The sequence below is a fragment of the Esox lucius genome, chromosome 5 (genome assembly GCF_011004845.1).
Source record: "Esox lucius isolate fEsoLuc1 chromosome 5, fEsoLuc1.pri, whole genome shotgun sequence".
NCBI lineage: Eukaryota > Metazoa > Chordata > Actinopteri > Esociformes > Esocidae > Esox > Esox lucius.
In genome coordinates this window covers 26,287,414-26,306,748 of record NC_047573.1, presented here as the reverse complement: position 1 = coordinate 26,306,748, position 19,335 = coordinate 26,287,414, and the positions used below count along the sequence as shown (strand labels likewise).

At 41.4% G+C, this 19,335-nt stretch overlaps 1 protein-coding gene across 2 annotated transcripts in view; it reads left to right on the top strand.

Annotated features, from left to right (window-relative positions):
- LOC105030587 (rho-related GTP-binding protein RhoN) overlaps positions 1-18,025 on the top strand; it is a 31,355-nt gene extending 13,330 nt beyond the window's left edge. Inside the window, exons 3-6 of one of the 2 annotated variants that reach the window (XM_020046954.3) lie at positions 9,799-9,908; positions 13,618-13,662; positions 13,831-13,965; positions 17,118-18,025. In XM_020046954.3, the coding sequence (XP_019902513.1) occupies positions 9,799-9,908; positions 13,618-13,662; positions 13,831-13,965; positions 17,118-17,372 (545 nt within the window). In that variant the 3' untranslated portion in view covers positions 17,373-18,025. The remainder of the gene's footprint in view (positions 1-9,798; positions 9,909-13,617; positions 13,663-13,830; positions 13,966-17,117) is intronic. The other variant, XM_010904538.4, reaches the window with a different exon arrangement.
- Positions 18,026-19,335: the final 1,310 nt, after the last annotated feature.

Sequence of the window (19,335 nt, the reverse complement as noted above, 5' to 3'; positions counted from 1 at the left end):
CAGGGTGTTTGAGAGAAAATTGCACTCTTTAAGTGTGCGTGTGTTTGTGTGAGGCCTGGGTGTCCTGGCACTGAAGGCGCTGCATGGTGTAGTGTGTATGTATATCCTAAAGGATGCATGTTTCAGTATAATAACCATACAGGTGAGATGTGTGAATTAAAGGTATGTCTCCAAGCGCGGTCTCTCTCTGTCGACCAGGGTGTGTGCCCACATTTCTCCTGCAATTATCCTGTACTGCTGGGGCTCGTGATGAAGGAGACGGGTGGTAGATTGTTGATGCCCAGAGAGTGATAATATTACCGATAGGGAATAGTCACTCCAGGTGAAACAGAAATCCATACTAGAGGAACGTGAAACTTGTTATTCCTCCGCCGCAAAAAAATCAGGTAAAACCTATGTCATTTTTTTTATGGATGTAAATGAAATGTGATGTTTATTTTAATCTGTCTCCAATTTAAGGGCATTTATCCAGGACAAAACGACATGAGAATGAACATCATCTTGAAAAGGGTGAGGGCTAACATAACCTACATGTTGAGGTGAAATCAGGACATTTAAAGAGAATAATTACTCAGACTACATTCATTTTCCAGTACAAGAAACCATAATTGATGGTGGTCATGCTTTTTTCATTGTTGTTGAAACGCTAAAATGCTATCAGCATTCCCACCATAACTCAGAGTAAAAGTCAGAATATATTTTTCATCCATTTAGACAGTCTGAAAAGAGAATGAGAGAGAAAAAAGAAAAATGGATAGAACAGATCACAAATTGTTTGACCAGGGATTCAAACCGCTGTTGTTTGGGATTAACATTGCAGTACAGGGTCTGCCTGTGTAGACGGCACATCAAACTCTGGTACAGTTTGAGTGAATATGACCGGTGTAGAAGTACCCTGACCGTACATAAAGTTCTGGACCGTGGTGTTAATGCCCGGTTGTCCAGCGGTCCAAGCCACTACCTCCATGCACTGCTGCAACGTGAATTTGATTCTGGCCCACTGCTATTGAAGCACACTCTCTTTTCCATGTTCTCTCTATCTACTAATACATATCCAGAACGTATGTACAAAAATATAAAAAAAATTTAAATTCCACAAAAATGACGGAAATCAGTGGATACTCTGGCAATCTCAAGATAAGCTGCTTAAAAAATATTGCTGCTATTTTGCTCATAGTAGAGTAGTTATTGAAAAAAAAAAGTACATTAATCTTCTCTTTTCAGCAGTAGTTACTTATTTGCTTACCAAACTGTAAATTATGTTTTTATTGCTATTGTATCTAGAAATAGAAACGTATAACCTCCACCGACCATATAAATATAATTCCTTGATGGTTCCTAAATGGCAGTTTCCATTGAAGTCAGGACTGTCAGACATTAATAATGCACCCAAGAGTTTTACAGTAATCTATTGTCCGAATGCAACATGTATGCTGTCCAATGTTCGTCTCGATTGCAGCCCAAACTGCATGAAAACAAGTTTTCTGTCTCTCAAAACTCTTTCAGCGCAAGGCTCAAGAGCACATATCAGAGCTTACAGAGCTTACTCCCTCAATTACGAAACTGCTGTAATAGCAGGTGTTTGATGACATTCCAGTTGATTTACTTTTCCTTTTTAGAGAAAGGCCGAAAGCCTTACCCTTAATATGAAGTCACCGGGCGTAAACAATGAAAAACAACTCCAAAATGAATAGGGGGAAATTCTGCTCGATACCCATATAAAATATAATGTCCCTCTTCTAGAAATGTCCCTCTTCATAGGACCCTGATCAAGGATCCAGTTGACCTGGGCCAGATTACCCCCGGGTGTTAAACCCCTAGGCCTGACCTCATCTCTTACATGTTAGTGTATAGATCCAAAACAAAATCGGAAAAGTTAGCGCACTGCAACAAATCACCGGTCGAATACGTAGAAGCAGCTCATTTCTTGTGTGCCTCAGTGTTAAAATGGTCCCACCGAAACAAGGTGGAAGGTGCTACATCTATTCAGAATGTACCCCAAAAAACGATTGGATGGAAACTGTGTGCAGCATGCCAGCGCCCCATGCAGGAGCTTTGGTCTGACAATAATCTCATCACTCAGTTCTGCCAAGCCTAACAATGAAGACAAAGCACCCATTGCGAGACCAAACGAACAAACACTAAATATAGGGCTAGTCTCCTGTCAAACACTGCATTAAGTAGAAAGCGCCGGAACAACACATGCTGCCTGCCAACATTTAGAGGGTAGAAAACATGCAAGCGAACAGACGGTACAAAAAAAAAAGAGAAAGATAATGAATCAGACTTCAAACACTTGACAACCCCATGTGGTGCCACTGTTTGGCTCGGCAGTTTGCACTACATTGCAGTCCCATGGGTCTTTGCATCAGCCTGGGTGTAACCTACCTGGAACTATGGTGTAATTATGTTAGTGTTCACATTCTGTAGTTATAGACGTGTGTGAATAGCTGTTTGACTTTGTGCGGGAGGTAGCTGATAGAAAGACAGACCACAGACAGATGGACAGCAGCTTCTCCACAACGTTCCTCAACAGCAGGCTTTGTCCACAGTGGGCCTGGCACTACAAGCCCCCTGACAGGGCCAGATTGCATGGGGGATCAATAAACATTATCTTCCACCCTGTCCATTAACATGCATCAGGCCATGCCATCTAGATACTAGAGATTGGGTTTCTGATTCGGACCATGTGTGAGTGTCTGTGGATCAGTTTTATAATCATAGTGGGGATAAAAAGCCCTGCAAGGGTAGTAAAACAAGGAAAATATGTCATTTCACCGGTTCCCATGAGGAAAAGGCTATGTTCATCACCAGGGTTAAATTTAGGGTGAATGTTACATTTGGGGTTAATGGTTAGGTTTAGGGTTAGTTTTTGGGGTGATGGTTAGTTTTAGGGAAAATTGGATTTTGAATGGGAATAGCATTTGAGGTCTTGTAAGGATAGTAAAACGGCAATGTTTCTAGAATGTGTATTTGTGACTTCTGTCTCCACCTTTTGTGCATGTAAGCGACCTGGAAAAAAACCCACTGCTAATGTGGAAGGAAGAAGTGCCATGTACAGTATCTCCTATAAGAATATGGCCTTCAAAGGACACGTCATTTGAACTACAGAACCAATTCACTTACCTGTCCATTGAGTTTGTCTAACTCTTTGGACATCAAAAACACTCATCAACCCAGCCTGGCCATGCCTGTCTATTCACAAAGATACAAAGACACTCATATCTTTTTGTTTTGTTATACAATTCTGCCAATATAACCTGATAGTTCTACTTCTCTCTCAGCAATATAAAATGTGTGTGTATCACTAAGCTGTAAAGTAAGACTTATTATCTGTCATCTTGTTATTGGTTAGATGCTCAGGTGGCTGCCATTTTGTTTTGGCTATCTTGTTAATATTCTCTGACTTTTATACAGTCTTCCTTCATTATTTCCAGTTTAAAACCAACAGCAGAAAAGGCACAAACTATGTTCTTTCTAATTTTTTATTGAATGGAATTGCTTTGAAGGTTTTTTAATTAGTACTCTGATGGTCTTGTATTCTCTGAAAAAAAGCACATCCTGGGAAAAGTCAGAGGAACTCTTTTTAATGGGCTTTGTTTAAAACATTGTTTCTTCAGAGGACACCAAAAAATGCTACTCAAAGCAAACCGGCAGATTATTGACTACTCAACATTTAATATAAGTCTTTCCGTTTACAGCTTAGGTTGTTTTCTAATTCCCCCCCCCACAAAATTACACCTCGATACGGTTGAATAATATTGGCAATTATAATGCAGATAATGATAAGAAACAACCTTTCCAGTCTTTCAGTCTCAATCTAATGAATGGTGAACAGCATAGCTTTACATGGTTCTTTTATTTCTCAGTTGTTTTCAACATGCTCAATTACACAAATATTGTTTAGTGGATTGTTTTCTGTCATGTAGACCCAAAACCTCCCACCACCTGCCAATTGTGTAATTGTAACATTTAAGTAATTCAGCAGACAAGCTTGTCCCCATGGGACTCAAACCCACAACACTGGCGTGAGAAGCGTCATTCTTTCACTAAGTGAGCTAGGGACCTATATAAATGCTCAATTTCAAATTTAACGAAGGGCCTACCTGGGGTTTAGTACAGGGTGGACTGGACAGTTGGAAGACTCAACACCTGCAGTATATCTAGAAATATTGTAATGGAAAAAATGGCAAATGATTCCAACTTGCCAGAAGGCAAAGTAATGCTTGGTTAGCCCTCTGAAGTATTTTTCTATCTACACGTAAGGGGCTAGAGGGTATTTCCATTTTTAATTCAGAGTTTTCTTCGGTTTGTTCCTCAGCTGGCTGGGGGCTGACATAGGGCCATGTGGCTGTCACTGACATCATGTGTGACCAATTAGAACCATTCCTGGGGAAAATAACGGTCATGGCTGCTAGTGCCAGTGTGCCAGTGTGCCAGTGTGCCAGGGTGCCAGGGTGCCAGTGTGCCAGTGTGCCAGTGTGCCAGGGTGCCAGTGTGCCAGGGACCATTTGATGGAAACAGGAGGGCTTTGCGCCCTAAAACAGCTCATACTTCCTGTCTACATCAACAGATGGGTGACAATGGAAAATCTCCAAAGTCTCACAAAGGTTTTGAACTGGGTTAAGATGTGGTGACTGCGATATTTTTATGCTTTTCAAACCAGTGGGAAAAGAGTATGAAAATCATGCCATGTGGGCATCTTGGAAGAGACACTCTTTCAAAGTCAGTTAGATCCTTACCTCTTGCCATCTTGATCTACAGTCGAGGTCAACTGGGCCTGCTCAGCCTGTTCATACATGCCACAGAGCATGATAGGATGTTACTTGTTTAATTGTATCATGCAGTACACCTGTATGGTAACATCTGCATTCTTTAAGTTCCTCCACTCATTTATTGAGTTTTTTTCTTCAGTCGACCCGTCTGTATACTGCTGTCATTATTTGGTCATTTTAGTCTGCTGTGTATATCCGTCTATCCCATAAGTACTTATTCAGCACCTGCGCAAAATTAAGGCTGACTATATAGTCATTCCTGTGGAGGTTTCTAAACCTATGTTGCTGGAGAATCTGCTTGCCAAGCATCCCTGCAAGTAACTGACTCCTAATGTACTTTTAGCACGTTGCTTGACGTTGTGTCTGAATTGATTCAGTATAATTCCAGAGATGACAACAGGTGAGCGAAATGATTTCCACCTTCTCTCTGAAACAAGTTTTTGGGGTCTAATTGACTTCACAAGCATTTTTCATCAATGTTTGAACTGCCCATTTTGCGCCGGCACAATTCTGTTAACAAAACTTTTAAAACAGTATTGAAGGAGGAACCCGATAAATATAACCCATTGTTTATGCCTTTCCCTTCCAGAAACTTTAATGGAATTTAATATTGTTAGGTCCCTGCAGAGAAGTAGAAATGTTTTGAGTAATAAATCCAGTTGTTTATCATCTTAGCATCTTTACACCCGGATCCAAAGTGAAAGTAACATAAAAAGACCTTCCAGCAGTACGAGTACATCTCAAATGGAATCTAATTCCTGATGAAATGTACTACCTATGACCTGGACCTATAAGATTCTGGTTAAAAACAGTAGACTTAATAAGGAATTGGGAACGATTTGGGATACCGTTACTATAACCGTTGACAACAATCCCCCCCAAAGAAGTTGAGAAATATAAACAATGCTACAGTGAAGTTATGTTGTGATGTCGTCTTACATCGGGCAAGCTGGCAGAGTGAGAGGCGGGGCTGCAGCTGGTGCCAGAAGACGCTGCATGAGCTGGTGGTTCGTGTGGACTGGGAGAGACGGGGTTTATGGGGACGACTAGGGGCCGACTGATGTGTGTCTAATGAGATCCATAAAGGAGAGCCCTGCAGTGTTAGAAGTCCTGCTGGATAATCCCCTACAGGGACTGCTGGGCCACGATGAGAGCAGTGATTTAGGGAGTGTTCAAAACAGGAAGGAAGGGAGAGCAGTGTATAGGGTGGGAGGAAAGTTCTAGCGTCTCAGCACCCCTCTTTCCTCCCTAGGTTTTCCACTTGGTCTCCCTCATACATCAGAGCCCCTCATGCTCACTCTGTTTTGCTTCCCTCGCATGCATAAACAAAAAATGCCTAAGCAGAGTTTCCACATTCAGTTAAGAGGTCGACTGATTGATGGTCTTCCTGACCAATTAACCTGGGTCAGTTACAAGTTCTCCAAATGATGATACTTTCACCAATTCTTTTTTTAAACCTGTACCTTTAAACATGAAATTGCGCTTGAGTATGTAACCACTTATTCAAACAGAATGTGGGTTAGGATCAAGGCCTAGTTGTGACTGTCAAGAATGCAAGTACAGTAGATGTAAGTTGTGAATTAGCTAGTTTGAAACAGTCAATCATCTCGTAATCAGTCACTAGCTAGACACAGTGGATATTACCAGCTGGTTAGCTAGACAACTAACAAAGCTTCAAACTTCTAGATAGCTTTACGCCTACAGTGTCGATCAAGGTATACACTGTGCAGCCCGTAGACATTAGGCATTCGCCATTGATGATTAAGAGAAATTGCTATTGATTGTATTATTCAGTATAAACGTGTAGAGTATAGGCTAATGCAACTTTTTGCAGGCTGCTTGGTTTACAAAGTGCTTTGAATTATTCTTGGGAAGATTCTGCACTGCAGACTCCTGAATGTGTGTAAAATGCACCAGTTCACAGCAATTTGTTGCCTGATTATAAATTTTTCCCAGTTAACCCTTTAGACCCCCAAAGTGCTTTCTGGTTATTAAACTGAATATGTGGGGCTCTTCATCAATACTGATGACTGGTCATTTATTGGATAACTGTCAAGATTCACAATGTATTCTGTTTTATCTATTAAGAAATTACAGTAATAGTTCTGATTATTCTTTCAGTGTATTTTTTTTTAAATCGTTCTATTAATTGGTTAGATTTTTCGCTAATTTTCTGTAAAATGATCTGTAAAATCTTTTCCTCCCTTTCTTAATCTACTCCTCTCTTTCTCTTTCACTCTTATATTATTTTTCTCTTTCATCCTATTCTATTATTTTCCAGGCATACTGTCTGTACAGCTCTTTGTGACAACTTTTGACATAAAAATTTATTATGAAGCTCCATTTTAATGGATTGATAGATTTGTCTTTGTCCTATATTATCGTCCCTTCCTCCACGTCCTCTTCGTCATCCTATGAATCTTCCTGGTTTGCTGTGTCAGGGAATCCTAAGAACAGGAGTTAGTCAGAGAGAGAGGGGAAGAGAAGCTGGAGAGAAAGGGTATGGCCTTTAGTCTGACCTTTCTGTCTGTACACAAACTGTCACACTTAAGCATGCACACACACACACACACACACACACACACACACACACACACAGGGGGCTTTTGTGTGAGTGGGTCTGTCTGCCTTCAGGAGGTTTTCTTGTGTGCATTTGTGTCGTTTTTCAATGAAACACATATTAACATATAAATATCTTGAAATGAATCATTACAGATATAGACAAATTGGGCTCCACTTTTATTTGTACATATAAGCTAGCAGGCAAGCAAACATAAAACCTACAAATTAAAGACCATAAAATATTCCAACCCGACCCCTAAAATCCATAGCATACGTTGACATCTTTAGTGTTCCTGTTTGTGCACGTTTTCAGCCCGGTGTGTAAACAAACGCACGGAACACAGAAGCGTGTGCAAAGCAGAGCCCTCCGTCAAAAGATCAAAACACCAAACCTGTTAATCACTGTGTCGCTGCTACAATCAGCCATGACTCTGCACATTCTCCGCGCACGTTTTTGTTGCGGCGTGCCAAAGCCTTGTGCAGCGACGACAAAGGGACATGGTACGGCTGACAATAGAGGCTGTCGAGGGCTGACTGTCCCCCTTATACATTCCAATCACCGCAGGAATGTGAACCATAGTGCCCCCCTCGGTAACGGCGCTCCCATTATCTTACATGCCTACCACCCGCTGTGGAGAATTGTATGTCAACTTTGCATCGATTTTGTTTCGGCTCCTTACTCCAGCACTTTGGATTTGAAATGATACAATGAGAATGGGGTTAAAGTACAGACTGTCAGCTTTAATTTGAGAGCTCTGTCATCCAGATAGGATGAAGTGTTCAGAGAGAACACAGTGTTGTACATAGTCCACCCCATTTGAGGGAACCAAAATTATTTTGATAATTGGCTTCACAGCTGTCTCTTATTAGGCAGGTGCGTTGGTTTGCAAATTAGGCTCTTTAGACTACAACAATTGTTCTGTTGACAAATGAATATGCAAATAAAATGTCCTCGTTACTCTAGATGACAAGCCGCAAGGCTCATTAGATGCACTTTGCAATGCTTTGGCCTCCTGTTCTGGAAGGCATATACACTCACTGACTATGTTGTTTATCTGGTAACTAACATGGCTGCCACTGAAACTGGCTCTCTTGTCTTCACTGAAGATGTGACTGCAGAAGGACAATTACCCCAAAACCCTATGGATGACACTTCAACATGCAGCAAGACAATGACCCCAAAACCCTATGGATGACACTTCACCATGCAGCAGGACACTGACCCCAAAACCCTATGGATGACACTTCACCATGCAGCAGGACACTGACCCCAAAACCCTATGGATGACACTTCAGCATGCAGCAGGACAATGACCCCAAAACCCTATGGATGTCACTACTCTTTGCAGCATCACTATGACCCCAAAACCCTATGAATGACACTTCACCATGCTGCAGGACACTGACCCCAAAACCCTATGGATGACACTTCACCTTACAGCAGGACAATGACCCCAAAACCCTATGGATGACACTTCAGCATGCAGCAGGACAATGACCCCAAAACCCTATGGATGTCACTACTCTTTGCAGCATCACTATGACCCCAAAACCCTATGAATGACACTTCACCATGCTGCAGGACACTGACCCCAAAACCCTATGGATGACACTTCACCTTACAGCAGGACAATGACCCCAAAACCCTATGGATGACACTTCACCATGCAATAGGACAATGTCCCCAAAACCCTATGGATGACAATTCACCATGCAGAAGAACACTGACCCCAAAACCCTACGGATGTCACTACTCCTTGCAGCATCACTATGACCCTAGAACGTACTGATGAAGCAAGATAGGAGTTTTTCAGGATAAAAAAGTGTAATGGTGTTGACTGGCCAGGTCAGTCACCAGATCTGATTCCATTTAAGCATGTGTTACCTTGAAACAAATAGGAACTTAACATGGCTGTGTTACGTTACAGGCTTGGCAGAGCATAACCAGGGAATATACCGACTGTCTGGTGATGTCTATGGGTCACAGGCAGCCCTTGAATGCAAAGGATTTGCAATTAAGTACTAAATACGACAACATTTTAAGGTTATGTAAATTTGGCAAATTACAATGTTATGTATTAGAATTTCTTCACAGTTCACAGGTTATGGATATAAACATCTTCAGATTAAATCTACCAGTCTACTCTAACATTGTAGTCATCATTTAATTTCAAATCCAATGTTCTAGAGTACAAAGACAAAACAAGAAAACTTGTGCCGTTGTCTAAATTCTTATGGACTGGACTGTCTCTTGTCCAATACTAGCAGCACGATTACACCAAGTAAAATGTCTCCACATGATGTTTAAGATAAACCAACCAAATTATATGTAGCAATGTGTTTCACTAAATAGGGGTAGCTAGCTAACCTTAACAGCAGTTGTTGTTTTCCTTGATGCTCTGGTTTTACATTCGACCAAATGAATTGAAATGCAATGCTTTGTGTGTTCATCTGTCCACAGGCTCATCGTACTACGATAACGTACGGCCGCTTGCCTATCCAGACGCGGACGCCGTTCTCATCTGTTTTGACATCAGCCGCCCAGAGACACTGGACAGTGTGCTGAAGAAGGTCAGGGAGCTATGAGAGCAAAGCCATGTGTTTATGCTTCCATTCTTTTTTGACAGTCACTCTCCTTGTTTTTATTGTTTTTTATTGCAAAGCTTTTATTGACATTTTATTGACCATGGCGCCGTACATTTCTGCTTCTATTTAATACAATATAATCCCAGATCTTCCTTTAGGACATGATGGACAAGATCTAAAAGTGGTACTGCTTGTGAAAACAACTTAGCCCAGACAGGAAATAACACCCTTTTGTATGTGATGTCAGATTTTCACACACCCTTAGGTAGGTAATGTTCCCTGTTAAAACCCAACTTTATTACTTTTTTAAGGACATTTTCTCGCAGAAAGAACACAATGAAATCAGATCCATCTGTAATCCTGGCATCTAAAAAAGTGTTCCTTTACACAGTAAATGGTGACGTTTTTTCACAAAAGTCCGAGCCAGGATTGTGTCTAATTGGTTGAACTCAATAGAAAGTATTTCTTCTGGTCACAGTGCCATGATGTTTGGGCTGCACAGGTCGCCATGTTTTTTGGTTTTGAATGATAAAGGCCTGTTGTGTGTAGTATCTAGCAAACATCAGTTCTGTGCGTGAAGAATGCCATTGACTGGGTGGAGTGGACATTAATAATGTCAAGCCCATTGCTCACCCATGACATCATCAGCATCACCATTGAAATAGTGAATAGTCCACTCTTTGAGTCATGAGAAAAAAATGAAGGAGGGAGGCGGCGGGTTTTCCAAAGTCTGATAGAGGTCCACTTGTGGACCAGTGACCCTTTGGTGTCTTGCCAACAGGTTGCGTGGTTGGGGGACATTCTATACTCCCCTTGTACGATAGCCCCCTCCACCCCCTGTGAAATCTGAAGTGCCAAGGTCTTCTATTTGACATAGGAGGTCAAATTTGTCATGCCTTTCAAGGCAAACAAAAGCTGACCTAACAAACCATTTCTCCCAAGTCCTTAAATTAACAAGCAACTTTAGGTATGGGTAAAGTCTAGAAAACGTTGTACCTTGTTGTTGTATTGAAATCAGATTTTATCTCTGAGAAAATCGCCAGAATGTCATCCCTGTGGGGAGTGGAAATGACAACCTGATGGTTCAGATGTACACATGTTGGGCTATCTGGCTCCGTGTTCTATTTGTGGAGGCACCTTCTGACGCAGTGCTGGAGTTGACAGTGTCTGTCAGTAAAACCCATAGGTTTCTGAGAAGTGTATGTGTAGATCATTACTCTAAGCAACCGGAGACCCTTAAGAGTGTGTTAGTCATCACACCAAGACCACGGGTTTCCTCACAGACCTCAGTATGGGACAAATCATCCTGTATCTCCCACACATATGTGCGTGCACACATACACATGCACACATGGCTTTGGGGCCAGAAACAAGGACTTTATCCAACCGGCATGTGTAATATAGGCTGTTTATGTAATGGATGTGTGTACTGTTGTAATCTCCTATTTGATCTACCAGTGGCTCAGGCAGCTGTATTGCTTGGGACTTTTATTCAGGGGCTATCTGAATACTGTTATATACAGTACATGTTGTTATTGCACATCACCAATCATTTCCAGCATCAACCGTTCTCAAATTTCGATTAACATTGCTGCTCTTTGCTCATTAAAAAGAATCCTTAAGCAGTGAACCTTGGCTCTTCTGACTTTAGTAGGTCAGGTTAATTGATTCACCAGCAGCCTTCAATAGAAGTATGGAACATAGAGTTACAGTACCAGTCAAATGTTTTGACACACCTACTCATTCATGGGTATTTCTTTAGTTTTACTATTTTCCACATGACAGAATAATCAGTGAAGAGATTAAAACTTTGAAATAACACGTATGGAATCATTTTAGCAATGATTTCATATGTGTTATTTCATACTTTTGATGTCTTCAGTATTATTCTACAATGGGGAAAATGCCATTGAATGAAACTGTACGTCTACAGGAAAGGCTTTGTTTTTTTAGAGGACAATGCAGTAGACGTACAACTACAAAAAAGGTGGTGAGTAGAAAGCAGAATAGTATGATAAGTGATAACCATGGTATGATAAGTGATAACCATGGTATGATAAGTATGATAAGTGATAACCATGGTATAACGAGGACCAGTGAGAGAGAAAGACAGTGAGACAGAGAAAAAAAGGCAAAGAGAATGGGAGGACTTGCAAATGTGGAGACTGGAAATAAAGTGGATTTCATTGGGATTTTCTGTCACTACACAAAATGTGACTCTCACTTGATGTTGGATAGAGTATTCCTACATCATATCCTTTTAAATTAACCACAAATAAAAAAACGGAGTTTGATTGCATACAAAGTCAGTCACACTTCAATAAATGTTGCTGCAGCCAGTTGCCTTCAGCAGCCACAAAATGTGTGAAATTAAAGTGTCACTTGAGCTCAGATTAAATACACCTGTTTTCTGGAAAGCCCTGGAATATGATAGAGAGCACATCCAAACAACAACACCCTGAAGACACAGAATTCTTTAAAACAAGTCCAGAAAAATAGCTCCGGTCAGGATTGGGCTATAAAAATGTCCCCCCAACAATCCCAAACTATGAACATCCCTCGGAGCAGTTTAATCCATAATAAAAAATGCGGACAACCACGACTCTGCCAAGGACAGGTGTCCACTGACAAACTGTGTTGTGATTGGGCAAGGAGGTTGTAGACAAAGAAGCTACCAAGAGGCCAATGATAACTCTAAAGGAGCAATATATTTGCATGGCCACGTGTCAACTATTACTCAGGTGCTTCACAAAGCTAGCAATATGGAAGAGTGGTGTAGAGAAAGCCATTGCTTATAATCTGTCACATCAAATCCTGGTTGAATTCTGCAATAACACAGCAAAGATGTGGCAAAAGGTTCTCCTGTCAGATTAAACAAATTAGATATTTTTGGCCTAAATGCAAAACAGCTAATTTTCCTGAAATCATCTCTATGGTACAACATGGTATTGGCAACATCATATTGTGGGGGTTCTTTTCATTGGGAGGGACTGGGAAGCTTGACATGAATGCGGGCAAGATGGATAAACACAAATATAAGAAAATCCTACAGAAAAAGAGACAGGGGGTGAAGACATCCCTTTCAGTAAAACAATTAACCCTAAAAACAGTCAATGGTAAAACTAAGACTCCTAGTCAAAGCCCAGAACCTGGTTCCAATTAAGTCCTGTAACAGACACTCTTATCCAGAGAAACTTGGAGTAGGGCATACATTTTCATACTGGCCCCTGGTGGGAGTCGAACCAACAACCCTATTAGAAGTGCCATCCTCTACCAACTAATTTACGCAAGGTTCTTAATCTAGTTGAGCATCTTGGTCAAGCCTCGAAAGTTGCTGTGAACCAATGGTGCCTAAGCAACTTTAAAGAGCTTGACCAGTTTTACCTAAAGAATTAGCAAAAACTGCAGAACCCAGATGTGTGAAGTAGATAGCGACATTTACCAAAAGACTCACAGCTGTAATTGCTGCCAAAGGTGGTCTTGCCAATTATTGACACAGGGGGGTGAACACTTATCCAGCCAACACATTACATTTTTGTTCATGATTTATATTACCTTTTGTCTCACATCAAAATAACATTTTCCTCCATAACTGTTCATAAGTTTATGTGGTGTTAATCGTAGGGAGATTCCCAATTGAGTTAATTTTCAATCCACATTATAACACATCAAAATGTGAATCTCTCTCTTTCAGAGTGAGACATTAAGAGACAGACAAAGGCACAGAGAAAGAAACACAGTAAGAAACACGATGAGCAGAAAAAGTAGAGAGTTTGAAAAGATAAACACACTGTTCTATCAAGAACCTTCATTTTGAAAAGTGTTCCTATATTTACAACATGTGTTCGGACATCGGTGCTCAGCTGTTATGCTCAGTTCTGACAGGTTTCTCCCTCTTGGTCCACAGTGGCAGGGGGAGACCCAGGAGTTCTGTCCCAATGCCAAGGTGGTGTTGGTGGGCTGCAAGCTGGACATGCGGACGGACATCAACGTGCTGAGGGAGCTGTCCAAACTCCGACTCATACCCGTCACACATGAACAGGTCAGGACCGACTACCCCCCTACCTTGGGATTAACATATTTGAAATGTCAGGGGGGTCAGGAAACCATGGGTTAAGCATCCACCCTGGTTGCTGGAACTGTGCCGGGAAAGACAATGGAAAGGGAAAAAAATGGCAGATCCAACGGTACAGCTTAGCCTTAGCGTGTTATGAAATATACATGGCCATGCCAGTGGGTTCGCTAAGCCGCTATAGCGTAACACTCACTTAGCATTGTCGTAAGCATGACATAACCTGTAAAAACAGGTCAAATAAAACGATACTCCATTTCCTGGCAGAAGCTTTAGCTGTCAACGAGTACAATGGGGACCACAAAGTATTGTATGTGGGCATCCTGAATGGCGCCCTCTTCACCACATGGTACACTCCTTTTGACTAGAACCCCACACGACCATACTAAGAAAGTAGTGCACTGCAAGAGGAATAGGTTACCATTTGGGACTCAGATGATGGGACAAACCGTTGTACTGTATTCCTTTATAAAACACTCTTCTTACCTATGTGACGACTGTCAGTTTCCGATGCTCCTTTTTGGATTGTCCGTCAGAACAGTTACAGTGGAGCCAGCTGCTCTTCCACAGCCCCGATATACACAAACAGGCTCACGCAGCTACAGCACTGACATGTGCATTGGCTCAGACTACACACGATGCCCTGATGCAGACATTCTATCAGCTTCGGCTAAACACCTACAAGCAGCTAGATGGAGTTAACCCGCTTTATTTACCCATGCCCTTGACAGGGAACAACAGCGAATCATGGTACTCCTTCACACCACTAGCGTCTGTTCTCAGAGCGTTCACGTTAGTAGGCTAAAACAGTTCTGCATGTTCTACTTAAAAAACACTCCCAACTCTGAAAGGGTCCCGATGACCAAATGGGCCTGCAAGGAAGGTGCTAAGGGGAGAACGACCACTTGGGCCCGTCCTGGGGGTTGGAGTACCCTCAGATAGCATGAACATATGATAACTGAATGTCTAGAATCACCAGAATTTATTTTTATTTTAACTTTATTTTAACAGGGAAAACAGACTGAGACCTGGATCTCTTTGAAACACTTTATCACATTATTCATCAACCGCTTTCTTTAACAGTTCTGTCTGCATTATGGCTAAACATGTTAAACTGCATTAACAAGGGTTATGGGGTAGATTTTAGGATATTTGATAAATAATTTTTGTGATGGGTGTGCACGTCCTAATACTCCTGGTCTGAAAATGCCATTTACTTCTGTGATGAAAGCATGGCGCAAAGCGTAAATAAGGTGGACCCACGGACGGAGACAAACTCTTGCAGTACAACAGTTTAATTGTTTGATTGTCAGAGACCTTGAGCGATAGCAGAGAGAAGCTGACTGACTGACTTGGGAGCTTGTGAATTCTAATAGTCTATTTTCATGTTAATGCCATTTCCCAGTTGACACATATCTGAAAACTACATCGAATCCCTTTTCTTCCACAAAGGAGCATAGTAGGAAATGCCCTTGGCCTGCCAGTTGGTTATAGCAGTGTGGACACGCAACAGAAATTAGTTACAACGCAGGTGGGAAACTGATCACTGCAACATCAAACCTTTTGTTAACAAAGAAGAAGAAAACATTGATTGACTTGCCAATCAGGAGGGATCTATTATCAGGTTAGGTTAATTTAATTGACTAATTTTCTTCAATCTTAACCAAATCTCCCCAAAACACATTGTGTCATCAAAGAGCCTTGATCAAAGGTCATCATTGCCTCTAATGCAAATCAAATGGCAGCAGATTAAGACATCAAACTTGCTGTCCAATCTCAAGGATGAACCACAGAAGAACCGACCCCATCGGCCATCATCTGCTTCACGTCAAAATAAGACATTTAATTGCTGTTTATTCTCTTTCTCATTCATTCTTATTACTTAGGGAATATATAGGGAATATTGCATGGTTATACTAATCATTACATTGCTGTTTTTTTCTGGCAGGTATTCATCAGTGTATTAGTGATTGGTGTTTTACCCCACACTCTTCATTCTCTTATGAACTTGTCATATTACATCACAATGCATACAGTACTGTAAGGCTTCTGAGTGTGACATGTTCTAAGCTCCAATGGGTTAGGGTTGCCCTGGAATGTCGCGTTCTAGCCTGGTATACTTCCGAGTGTGACGTGTTCTAAGCTCCAATGGGTTAGGGTTGCCCTGGAATGTCGCGTTCTAGCGTGGTATATTTCCTAGGGGTTAGAGCATCTAACCAGTTACCAAAATGCTGATGGATCAAATCCCTGAGCTGAAAGTTGAAAGCAAAATCTGTTGATATAAGCAAGGCAGTTAATCCTAGTGCTCCCCAGTTCCTCATCATGGCAGACCCCTTCTCCTCTAAAATTGAGAGGTTGCATTGTATGCAGAATCTCAGCTAGCTAACAATACTTAAAGTGCTTTTTTCACTTTTAAATGTCTGGGTTCTCCTAATTTAAAGATTTTTTTTAATAAAGGTTTAGTGTTCACTTGGCACATGTAACTTAAACAAAACTTTGTGATCAGAATAGAAAAGATGCATTCACTAAGAAGTTTGGACTTGAGCAGAGATGGAAAGGGAGAAACAAGATATGAGATGGATGAAGTACTTAGAGAGTGAGTGCACACCAGTTTTGGGGTAAAAGGTGGATGTTTTCCCTCCAGTTTTAAAAAAGACCAGAATAGTTCAGAACTGCACAAGACTTTCAGCTGTCTCTCCATTTTTGGCTAACGCACTTCCAGAGATGGTGAATTATGTGTGGTCTTATGGAGCACATAGAATGATTGCTTTACCATACCGATTTGGTTCCTAAGACATTAGCAACACAAACTGTAGGAATCCGATCATCTGTGCAGAATCACTGTAATAAATGCAGCCCGGGTTTGGACAGAACAACGGGATGACGCCACTAGTTAGAACGGATTAAAATGAACAGCACATTGATTTCTAACTGCATCATTCTTGGGGTGTTGAAGAAGTCCTGTGTGTTTGGATCCCCTTAAGATTCCTCATTAACTCACACTTCCTATAGCCATTCTCCTTGTTGAACTTGTGATTATAACCTCCAGTTTGTGTTTTAAACCCCATTTTAAGGGGGTTCAGTTGTCATTTGCTAACCAGACTCTCCATATCTCTCTCCAGGGCACCAGCCTGGCCAGGCAGATCTGCGCCGTGGCCTATGCGGAATGCACATCCAAGTACTCTGAGAACAGTGTCCGCGACGTGTTCCACATCACCACCCTGACCTCGGTAGCACGCATCCAACGGCCCCAGCTGAAACGTGGCAGTTCGCGCCGTGGCCTCAAGCGGGTCTCCCACCAGCCGCCCCGGACTGAGATTCTGGAAGAAGCCCCCAGCATGAGAAAGGACCGGGCCAAGAGCTGCATGCTCATGTAGAAGACAGACTGGGCCAACCAAACCAAACGGCATACAAAGAGACATACAAATGTAAATTACAAATTGACTTTATTTATTGTTCCGATTTTTCGGGGGTTTTGCACTGCGGGGAAATGCAGGCCATTGCAGCGGCGATTCTGATTTTACTTTTTTAAACTCTCAACCTGCGGAGAAAGAGGAACGGATGGATTTGGATTTGCTGGCAAAAGGAACGGAGTGATTGGGCAGTGAGGGGAAGTAAAAAAAAGAATTACACGATCAGGGAAGCTCACACAGAGCCTGTTGTAATGAGATGTCCAGGAATCCCTATCTGTTCTCTGTAGTCCTGTCAGTGAGATGCAATTCTGTTCATGTTTAACTTAAAAGGAGCACACAAAGATGCACTCAGTGCACTTGCTTGAGTTAGGCAATTATATTATTATGCCACTTGAGCCAATGTGATGAAGCTAAACTAAACCAAAAGTGCTTTGAAGGAGAAATATGTAATGAATCGCTCACTTTGTGTAATATTGATGTGTTTCCTTAAATTGACATTGTTCAACTCTGAACAAAATATTTCAGAGAAATCTCAGAAAGAAAAGGGTCATGATTGTGCAATGTGTCTTGCTGTATGTGTGATGCTAAAATAAAATAGCCTGCTCTGCTAAAACGCATAGAATTGATTGCTGGTTTTATGTTAACCTCACTTAAATCCTGCCTCAGGTTCCAAATACAGTGAGACTAGGAACATATATTGGTTTGCATAAATGACATGAAGAATTTGATTTGGCACCATGAAAACAGACAGCCTTGCCTTAGGTTGTGGGCCTCAACATGCCATCGCTGCATAGGCTGCCATCTTTGAAGCACTTCTTTACATTGGCATTGTTTCTCCCAGTAGCCGATTCTGTCAACCAGACATGAAACACTACCCTTCCAGGGTACACACATTTATATTAATACCACACACACAAAGACACACACGGCTGCTACTGTTAATTAAGTATCATGTTGCCAAGTCACTTTAGCCCCACCTATATTTACGCACTCGAAATAGACCTCCAAGTCCTCTTAACCCTGCACATGAACCCTGTACTAATATCTGCTGCTTATAGCCAAAATATTGTTACTCATTTTAATTGTGTACATATTTCTTAATAGTGTTAATATATTTTCTATATGTTGTGTTTATTGTTATAGTCAATTTATATCTATGCTTTTTTGGCAAAAAGGAGGCTGGTAAGTAAACATTTCACTGTTAGTCTAAACCTGTTGTTTATGAAGCATGTGACAAATACAGTTTCAATTGACGAAATCGAAAACAAAAACCTGCTGTGGACAATATGGGGTCATATGAAATTAATGTATAATTTCAGCCCTCTTATGTGTTTATAAGGGGAGTACCAGAAACTCTAATAACCTCAGCAGCTACAGTAACTCAATGTTATAGCCTATCTGGCCATGATTTTGTTTTGGGGGTGGTCCAATATTACAGACAGGTACATTTCTGGTCAACAAGTAGACCAAAATATACAGAAGAAAATCATTGGGTGGGATCAATGGAGCCCCCAATTCAGGGCGTGAACTCACAGTCATATGTTACTGCCCCCTGCCAACTGTTCCAACTGTAGAATACGAAAGGTACCAATTGTAGAGCCCCATCGGTGACACTTCATGCTAGCTGTGGTGTGAGCCAGTGGTACGTTCTTAAATCTGTTACAGTAACATAACATTAAACTTACCGATACCAACATTATTGATGCTTTGTATGTGATAAATGATCAAAAGGGAAATGATTGAGGATATCTAATTTTGCTTGTGTAATTCTGGTTCTATGTGAGAAAAGTCAATGCAATCAGTTGGACTTTTTCATGGGGGATATGCCCAGACATGCAGGCATTCCTCCACGGACCTAAGCTGGTCTACTGACCTGGGTTTGAGAAACACTGCATTGCAGCATCTTCAGCAACGTACACCACTGGGT